This window comes from Nicotiana tomentosiformis, chromosome 1 (genome assembly GCF_000390325.3).
Source record: "Nicotiana tomentosiformis chromosome 1, ASM39032v3, whole genome shotgun sequence".
In the NCBI taxonomy this organism is placed as follows: Eukaryota; Viridiplantae; Streptophyta; class Magnoliopsida; order Solanales; family Solanaceae; genus Nicotiana; species Nicotiana tomentosiformis.
In genome coordinates this window covers 139,909,961-139,920,567 of record NC_090812.1, presented here as the reverse complement: position 1 = coordinate 139,920,567, position 10,607 = coordinate 139,909,961, and the positions used below count along the sequence as shown (strand labels likewise).

Sequence of the window (10,607 nt, the reverse complement as noted above, 5' to 3'; positions counted from 1 at the left end):
CCCATATGCCACAACTTGCCAAAATCAACAATACTAATATTTTCATAACAACTAGTGCATGACTCAATCACAATACGTACAAGAATCTCAATAATGACAAAATGAATGAGAAATGCTCAACAAGGAATCATATCTCAAAATCAACAACTTCAGCCTCAATGTGATAATAGCGTTTACAGCTCCAACGCAAATAATCCAACAAGAAGATAGTTCCCATTAAATCACAACTTCAAATAAGAGTAATGCAACAATAAATAGATAAGAAGACAATAAGGGATGTAACAACTTCAACTAAAGCATATGAGAGCGAATATAACAAAGTAAGAAATAGAGCAAGTGCTAACAATATCAAATAAAATATGTAAAAGTATATTAACACATGCAAGAGTAGATTAACGAATGAAAGATACAACATGTTATGACAATTCAATTGAAGGCATGGAAAGAGTCTAAATAACCTATATCGGTCTCCTACCATATATAGCCCATGTACGCACTCGTCACCTTGCGTACACGTCTTTCACATAATACAAATAGCACAATCAATCCAAATCTTAAGGGGTAGTTTCCCTCATACAAAGTTAGGCAAGATACTTACCTCAACTATGCCAACTCATCCCTCGAATATAGCTTTTTCCCTAAAATTTGCCTCCACACGACTCAAATCTAACCAAAAATGACTTAATAACATCAAAAAATGCAAGAGAAACTAATTACAATAGATAAATCTATGATCTTTACACATTTCCCAAAAAGTCAGCAAAAGTCAACCCCAGGTTAGGCCAATCAAAACCTTGGTCCAAGGGTAGATTTCGATTACCCATAACCCCACGAGTCCATATATGTGTTTTGTTTTCAAATCCGAGTCCAAATCGACTCTCAAAACTCAAATCTTCATTTTACAAAACATTGACAAAAATCCCCAATTTTCCTCTTTGATTCTCATAAATTTGATGTTAAATCTAAGATATAATCATGAAATATAATTGGAAATTGATAAGAATCACTTACCCGATATTTGTAGATTCAAATCCCCTCTCCAAATCGCTTCCTACCAAGTCTAGGGTTCTAAAATGAGAGAAAATGAGATAAAATCCTGACTCCCAGCCCTTTTGTTTGGTTGTAGGTGTCGCATTTGCGACACTGCTTTCGCAATTGTGAAGAAAGGCTTGCAATTGCGGCCATTGACACACTGAGGAGATGTCGCAATTGTGACACAAACTTTGCAAATGCGGGGTCTGTCCTCCTCACAAATGCGAGAAAAACTTCGTAATTTCGAACTATCCTACCCAAGCCCATACTTCTGAATTGCGAATAAGGTATCGCAATTCCCCTGCCATGTTCGCAATTGCGAGGCTGGTGCTTGCAATTGCGACATCAGAGCCCTAGCACACCAGAAAATCCTATTTCAGTCCAAACATTTCTGAAACGCATCCGAAACTCATCTGAGCCCTCGAAGCTCAAACCAAACATCCACACAAGTCTAAAAGCATCATAAGAACTTGATCGCATGATCAAAACACAAAAATAACATCTAGAACTATGAATCAGACATCAAAACGCATGAATTTCAAAGAAAAGTTCAAGAACCTTTAGAATTGCAACCAAGCGTCCGAATCTTATAAAATCAACTCCAAATGACACCAAATTTTGCATACAAGTTCTAAATAGTATAATGGACATATTCCATGTCCCAATACCAAATTCGGAATACGATAGACAAAAGTCAATCTACGGTTAAACTTCTAAACCTCAAATTGCTAATTTTTTGTAAAATAACACAAATCAATCTACGGACCTCCGAATTCAATGTCGGGCATACGCCCAAGTCCAAAATCACGGTACGAACCTATCAGAGCCATCAAAACACCATTCCAGAGTCATTTTTACAAAAGTCAAAGTTTGGCCAATACTTCTAACATAGGCTTCTAAGCCAAGAACCAAAGGGTCCAAATCAACAAAGAATCTTCCCGAAATGAAACGAATCCCCCATAAATCATAAAATCAAAATTACACACATGTGAAGCATTAAAAGGGGAAACGAGGCGCAAATATACAAAATGACCGGTCGGGTCGTTATATTCTCCCCCTCTTAAAGCACATGTTCGCCCTCGAACGTGTATAGAGACATACATGTAGTGACGAAAAGGTGAGTATGACTCTGCATGTCGTGCTCGGTCTCCTAGGACGCCTCCTCGGCCAGATGACCTCTCCATTGAACGTTCACTGAAGCAATGTTCTTTGTCATCAACGTCCGGACATGTCTGTCCAAGATAGCCATCGGCTCCTCAACATAAGTCAAATCCTTGTTCAATTGGACTAAGCTGAAATCTAATACATGGGACGGATCACCATAATATTTCTGGATCATAGAAACATGTAACGTCGGGTGCACTGCTGATAAGCTGGGTGCCAATGCAAGCTTGTGGTCCACCTCACAAACTCTCTCAAGGATCTTAAAAGGACCAATATATCTAGGACTCAACTTTACCTTCTTCTTGAACCTCATCACACCCTTCATAGGTGAAACTCGGAGAAAAACCCTCTCTCTCACCATGAATGCTACATCATGAGCCTTCTGATCGGCATAACTTTTTTGCCTAGACTGGGCCGTACGAAGTTGATCCTGAATCAACTTGATTTTCTCCAAGGCATCTCGAACAAAATTTGTGCCCAACAATCTAGCCTTACCAGCTCAAACCTACCAACTTGATAACGGCACTGCCTCCCATATAAGGCCTCATAAGGAGCCATCTGAATACTCGATTGGTAGCTGTTGTTGTAGGCGAACTCTGAAAGCGGCAAGAACCTATCCCAAGAACCCCCCGAAATCCATAATGCAAGCACATAGCATATCCTCCAAGATCTGAATGGTGTGCTCAGACTGTCCATCCGTCTGGGGTGAAAGGCTGTACTCAACTCAACCCGTGTGACTAAATCACGATGCATAGCTCTCCAAAAATGCGATATGAACTATGTGCCTAGATCACAGATAATGGACACCGGCATACCGTGGAGACGAACAATCTCACAATATAGATCTGAGCCAGTTGCACTGAAGAATAGGTAGCCACCACCAGAATAAAATGAGCAGACTTGGTCAATCTGTCCACAATCACCCATGCTGCGTCACATTGTCTTCGAAGTCCGTGGGAGCCCAACAATGAAGTCCATGGTTACACGCTCCCATTTCCACTCAGGAATATCAAGTCTCTGAAGCAAACTGCCCAGCCTCTGATGCTCGTACTTCACCTGCTGACAGTTCAAGCACCGAGCCACATACTTTGCTATATCTTTCTTCATTCTCCCCACCAATAGTGCTGCCTCAAATCATGATACATCTTAGCGGCACCCGGATGAATGGAATACTACAAACTGTGGGCCTCCTCAAGGATCAACGCATGCAACCCAGCCACATTGGGCACATATAACTAGTTGTGCATCCACAACACCCCTTCATCTCTAATGGAAACCTCTTTGGCATCGTCGTGTTGTACTGTGTCCTTATGGACAAGCAAATGGGGGTCATCATACTGATGCTCTCTGATGTGCTCATATAAGGAAGACCGAGAAACCATGCAAGCAAGAACCCAGTTGGGCTCCGAAACATCCAATCTAACAAACTGATTGGACAAGGCATGAACCTCCACAACTAGTGGCCTTTCTGTTGCTGGTAGATATGCCAAACTGCCCATACTCTCTGCCTTTCTACTCAAGGCATCATCCACCATATTGGCCTTTGCGGGATGATACAGAATAGTGACATCACAGTCTTTTAGCAACTCTAACCATCTCTACTACCGCAAATTAATATCTTTCTACTTGAACAGATGCTAGAGACTCCGGTGGTCGGTATAGACCTCACATGGAACACCGTACAAATAGTGCCTCCAAATATTTCATGTACGAACAATAGCTGCCAATTCCATGTAGTGCACCAGATAATTCTTCTCATGAACCTTCAGCTGTCGAGACACGTAGGCAATTACCCTACCATCTTGCAGCAACACCGCGCCAAGCCCAATACGTGACGCATCACAATACACAATATAAGACTCCAAACCTGTAGGAAATACCAATATTGGGGCTATAGTCAAATCAGTCTTGAGGTTTTGAAATCTCGCCTCACACTTCTTGAACCATCTGAAAGGAGCACCCTTCTGGGTCAATCTAGTGATAGGTGCAATAATGGATGAGAAACCCTCTGTAAACGATGATAATACATGGCCAAACCAAGAAAACTCCATATCTCAGTAGCTGAAGATGATATGGGTCAACTCTGAACTACTTCAATCTTCTTCATATCTACCTTAATCCCCTCACTCGACACCATATGACCCAAAAACGCCACTGAATCAAGCCAGAATCCACACTTTGGGAATTTTGCATACAACTTCTTCTCCCTCAATGTCTTAAGTACGGTCCTCAAATGTTGATCATGACCCTCCCAGCTCTGAGAATTTACCAAGATATCATCAATAAACACAATGACGAATGCATCAAGATATGGCTAGAATACACTATTCATCAGATGCGTAAATGCTACTGGGCATTGGTCAGCCCAAATGACATCACTAGAAACTCGTAGTCACCATACCGAGTCCTGAAAGTAGTCTTAGGAATATTCGGATCCCGAATCATCAGCTGATGATACCCTGACCTCAAATCAATCTTCGAGAACACTATGGCACCCTGAAGCTGGTCAAATAAGTCATCAATGTGCAGTAATGGGTACCTGATCTTCTATGTAACCTTATTCAACTACCTATAATCAATACACATCTACATAGAACCATCCTTCTTTTTGACAAAAAGAATTGGAGCACCCTAAGGCGACACACTAGGTAGGATGAAACCTTATCAAGCAACTCTTGCAGATGTTCCTTTAACTCTCTCAACTCTGCTGGTGCCATACGATATGGTGGAATAGAAATGGGTTGAGTGTCCGGCATCAAGTCAATACCAAAATTGATATCTCTATCAGGCGACATGCCCCGAAGATCTGCTAGAAATACATATGGGAAGTCTCTCACTACTGGAACTGACTCAACAGGATGAGTATCAGCACTGACATCTCTCATATAGGCTAGATATGCATCACACCCCTTCTCAACCATCCGTTGTGCCTTAAGGAAGGACATAACCCTGCTAGAGATATAATCCAATGTACCCCGCCACTATAGCCGCGACAAACTTGACATAGCCAACGTCACGGTCTTGGTGTGACAATCTAGAATAGCGTGATAGGGCGACTGATGACGTCCAAATCCACTACTAAAAAGTAAATAGACACGATCGCATGCGATATAATTTACCCAACTATGACTCGGGGTCGAATCCCACAGAGAACAATATGTAGGCGATTAGGCGTGTAAGAGAATTATCACTTATTATGCTAAGCCAAACACTTAGAATGGTTTTGAGAATATTTATGTCTAAATGCAAAAGTATAAACTAACCTAGAAAGCAAGTAAAATTATCAATGGCTACAAGCATGGATGCATGGGAAATTACACTCAAGTAACGATTTAATGTATTTCACGATTTTACAAATATGAGCGAGTTATATTAATTAGCCTCAAATAATAATTCTATATTAGCTTTTTCCGAAGACTAACAAGACTTCCTAATTGAATTATCCCTAAAACAATTAAGAGATTAAGCATGCTCGAATATGGCTACAAGTATTCAATCCTATCCCTAGGTAGAATCTATAAAGTGAGGGTTAACGCCTCAAATTCTTGTTAATTAATCTTTTCCAACCCCAAATTATCTTTTCGAAAATTAATTCGAAGGGAATGGAAGAGTCTTAGGGTTAGCTAATCCCTTTGGAAACATTAAAGAACAAGAATAATAAAAGAAACAATAACTCACTTCATAATAAATAAAAATCGTTCAATATATAAGCACAACAAGATATTTAATCCACACTTTAAATATGAATATTTTCATAAACAAGATTCAAGTGTTGGAAAGAATACTACACACTTAGATATACAATACAAAGCATGAAAATGAAGAAAAGAGCATAAATGGGTAAGAAATTCTCAACCAAAAGCTCCAAATCTTTAAGACCCAAGTGTATGTGCAAGAACCCTAGCTCCAAAACTTGTGTTCTCTAGTCAAGAGACTGAAAATAATCCAAAATTTATTTTACGAACGAGCTAGGTCATGTATTAAAGGGTTTGGGGCCAAAGGATGTGAAATACAGAAGAGCCTAGAACTGAAGCACAATCTTGGCATTTGCGAAGCTATGTTCGCATTTGCCTTGACTTTCCTGTTGACTATCGCATTTGTGATGAAGACTTCTCATTTGTGAAGGTTGACTGTCTGGTTTGACTTTGCATTTGCGGATCTTATTTCGTATTTGCGAACATTGTTCGACTCAGTTGTCTTCGCAATTTTGATTCACATGTTCGCATTTGCGAACGTTGACTTTCTTGGTTGACTTCGCAATTGTGAGCTACTGCTCGCATTTGTGACCCCTGAGGCTCATTTCCAGATTTCTACTTTTGAGCCCCTTTTTGACTTATTTTTGCTTGGTTTCTTTCCGATCACTTCTAAATCACATAGAACCTGTAAAGTAGAAGTAAACGACATTAAACACATTATTTTATCAATGAAGAAATGAACTTAAATGGGTAAAAAAGTTTCAAGCAAAAGATTCAAATCTTCAAGACCCAAGTATGTGTGCAAGAACCCTAGCTTCCAAATTTGTGTTCTCTAGTCAAGAGATGTCAAAGATGTGCAGAGACTTGCCAATGATATTTTACAAATGAGCTAGGTCGTGTATTAAAGGGTTTGGGGCCAAAGGATGTAAAATTATAGAAGAGCCCAGAACTGAAGCGCGATCTTCGCATTTGCAAAGTTATGTTCGCATTTGCAAACCTTGACTTTCCTGTTGACTATCGCATTTGCGAAGGTTGTCTGTCTTCTAAATCACATAGAACCTGTAAAGTAGAAGTAAACGACATTAAACACATTATTTTATCAATGAAGAAATAAACTTAAATGGGTAAGAAAGTTTCAAGCAAAAGATTCAAATCTTCAAGACCCAAGTATGTGTGCAAGAACCCTAGCTTCCAAACTTGTTTTCTCTAGTCAAGAGATGTCAAAGATGTGCAGAGACTTGCCAAAGATATTTTACAAATGAGCTAGGTTGTGTATTAAAGGGTTTGGGGCCAAAGGATGTAAAATTATAGAAGAGCCCAGAACTGAAGCGCGATCTTCGCATTTGCAAAGTTATGTTCGCATTTGCGAACCTTGACTTTCCTGTTGACTATCGCATTTGCGATGAAGACTTCGCATTTGCGATGAAGACTTTGTATTTGCGAAGGTTGACTGTCTAGTTTGACTTCGCATTTGCGAACATTGTTTGACTCAGTTGGCTTGGCAATTGCGAATCACATGTTCGCATTTGCGAATGTTGACTTTCTTAGTTGACTTCGCAATTGTGAGCTACTGCTTGCATTTGCGACCCCTGAGGCTAATTTCTAGATTTCTGCTTTTGAGCCCCTTTTTGATTTTTTTGCTTGGTTTCTTTCTGATCACTTCTAAATCACATAGAACCTATAAAGTAGAACTAAGCGACATTAAACACACTATTTTATCAATCAAATATAGCAAAAATCTAAGATTAAAGACGAGATAAGTTGGTAAATTACCAACTTATTAGCAACAACCAGTTCATGCCCAAGATCACATCAAAGTCTACAATATTGAGTAATAATAGATCAACTCTAGTCTCAAAACCACCAATGACAACTAAACACAACCGATACACACGGTCCACAATAATAGAATCTTCCACAAGCGTGGACACATATACCAGAGCACTCAAAGAGGCACAAGATATATTCAAATACAGAGCAAAGTAAGATGACACATATAAATAATTGGATCCTAGATCAAATAATACTGATGCATCCCTATGACAGACCGGAACCATACATGTGATGACAAAATCTGATGCAACCGCCTTTATCCTACTCGAAAAATCATAGACTGTGCCTTGGCCTCCCCCTCTAGGGCGACCTCTATCCGCCTGACCTCCACCCCGATCTGGCGGTGCAGGTGGAGCGGCAACTGGAGCAACAACTATGGCCTGTGAAGTATGTGAACTAGGTGGAATCCAAGGAGTCTTAGTCTGCGGAGGTGCAACCCTCCTGAGTCTGGGGAAGTCCCTCAACATATGCCTGGTATCACCACACTCAAAACAAGCTCTCGGTGGGTGTGGCTACTGAAACTGACCTTGGCCCTAGTCGGCAAGACTGACCGCTGAAGGCACCCCGTGCAGCAGGTGCATTGGATAATGGCTGAGCAAAATGAGCAACCTAAGACCTCAAAGTAGTCGGAGCATTGCTAGAAGCTGGAAGTACTGAATGAACTGGGCGGCCCACATAACCTCTACCATGACGGGCTGCAACTGGAGCACGGGCACCACTATATCCTCTACAATCTTGTGGCCTCCATGTTCCCTCTCTCACGGCCCCGCATACCCTCCAACCTCCATGAAATCTCTACCACCTACTGATACGGAGTATTTGTCTCCAACTCTCATGCCATGCTGAATCTAATACCATAGTTGAGCCCCTCGATGAATCTGCGGACTCGATCTCTTACTGTAGTAACCAAGGTAGGTGAATGTCGGGAAAACTCACTGAATTTGATAGCATACTCAGACACTAATATAGCACGCTCGTGTAGCTACTCAAACTCCATGCGCCATGCATCACGAAGTATCTGGGGAACAAACTCTCTCAAGAACATCTCTGAAAATGGAGTTCAAGTGAGTGAAGCTGCATCGGATGGGCTACCTCCTCGTAAGCCTGCCACCACCTGTAGGCTTCTCCTGACAACTGAAATATAGTAAAAGCAACTTCGCTCATCTCTACAATACCCATGGTGCAGAGAATATGATGGCACTTGTCTAGAAAACTATATGCATTCGTGGTAGCCGTGCCACTGCAAGTAGGAGGATGATACATCTTGAACCTCTCAAGTCTAAGCTGTTCCTCCTCAGATACCTCTCCTTGGCCTCAGGCTAAACTGGAACAACAGGTTGCACTGGCATAACTCCCGGGACCTGATCAACATGGGCTCGTTGCTCTGGAGTATGGGTTGTGGGAGTCTGGCCTCCTCTCCCGGCCTAAGATGTAGTTAGTGCGATAAGAATAAATCCTGCATGAGCCAGAGTGCCGAACATGCTCAAAAACTATGATAGGTTCTCCTAAAGTCCAGGGGTGACAACAAGCGCCTCGGGTTCCAGTCCTCCAATTGGTGCTAGGTCACTGCTCGGGCAGGTGCTCTAGCTGCACCACGTGCCTCTCCTTAGCTTCTACCCCGGCCCTGGCCTCTCGTGGCTCTAGCAAGGGGTGTGGGCGTCTGATCATCATATCTAGCAGTGCATGTCCTCAATATTTGTGAGAAAATAGAAAGACAAAGATTCAGATTTCGAAGTCAACAAATTTGCACGATAAGGAATCAATGAAATGGAATTTTCCTAATAGTTTCATAGCCTCTTGAAAATAAGTACACACGCCTCTGTAACGATCCTCAAGACTCTACTAAACTTGCTTATGACTCGTAACACCAATGAACCTAGAGCTCTGATACCAATTTGTCACGACCCCAGTTTCTCACCTTAGGAAGTCATGATGGCACCTAGTCTCTCAGACTAGGTGAGCCTAACATACGTTAAAAATAGCATAAATAATAATAAGACCTCGAATAGAACCATTATACTGTCATAATAAAACTCAACAGTACAGTTGTCAACCACTCTTCAAAGCCTGGTGGAACCGAGTCATAAGCTCTACTAAAATGTACTAATAATCTCGAATTACAAATATTGTTTTGGGAACAGAAAATAAACAGTAGAATATACAAAAGCAGAAAGTGACTTCGAGGCTTGGGAACATCGAGTATGTGTACCTTGAAGTCTCTGAAAGTAGCTAATCAATCACTGGCCTCTAGCACGAGCAGATATACCTGGATGTGCACAAAAATGTGCATAAGCATAGTATGAGTACACCATAACGGTACCCAGTAAATATCAAGTCTAACCTCGGTAGAGTAGTGACAAGGCCAAGTCAAGACACCTACTAGGATAAAAGAAACTGAACAAGGTATAGTACGGTTAAATAATGGAAGACGAGGAAATAAATGACAATTAAGCAGTTCAATAATGTAAGCTAGTAACAGAATCTAAAGCAATAAAGGTAACAAGGAACGAACACATGTTAAGAATATCAAGAAGTCAATATGGACAAACACAAGTAAAACAAATAAGGAAATAACAAAATTGTTCAACCAACAGGCCTTAACATAGAGTGTTGAACAAGAATCACAACTGAGGTAACGCATCATTTCCATATTTCACAATTTCAATCACAATCTTTCCTTATATCACCATATGCGTATCAACCCCTATACTTATACCACTATATGCGTATCAATGTCACAACACAATAACAACTCGCACCACTGGTGCCCATATGCCATAACTTGCCAAAATCAACAATACCAATATTTCCATAACAATTAGCCCACTGCTCAATCACAATGTGTACAATAATCTCAATAACAACAAAATGAATGAGAAATGC

At 40.9% G+C, this 10,607-nt stretch overlaps 1 protein-coding gene across 1 annotated transcript; it reads right to left on the bottom strand.

Moving 5' to 3' along the window:
* Positions 1 to 2,182: 2,182 nt before the first annotated feature.
* LOC138910636 (uncharacterized) lies at positions 2,183 to 2,557 on the bottom strand. Its single transcript, XM_070201853.1, has one exon. The coding sequence runs from the start codon at positions 2,555 to 2,557 to the stop codon at positions 2,183 to 2,185; it is 375 nt and encodes a 124-aa protein (XP_070057954.1).
* Positions 2,558 to 10,607: the final 8,050 nt, after the last annotated feature.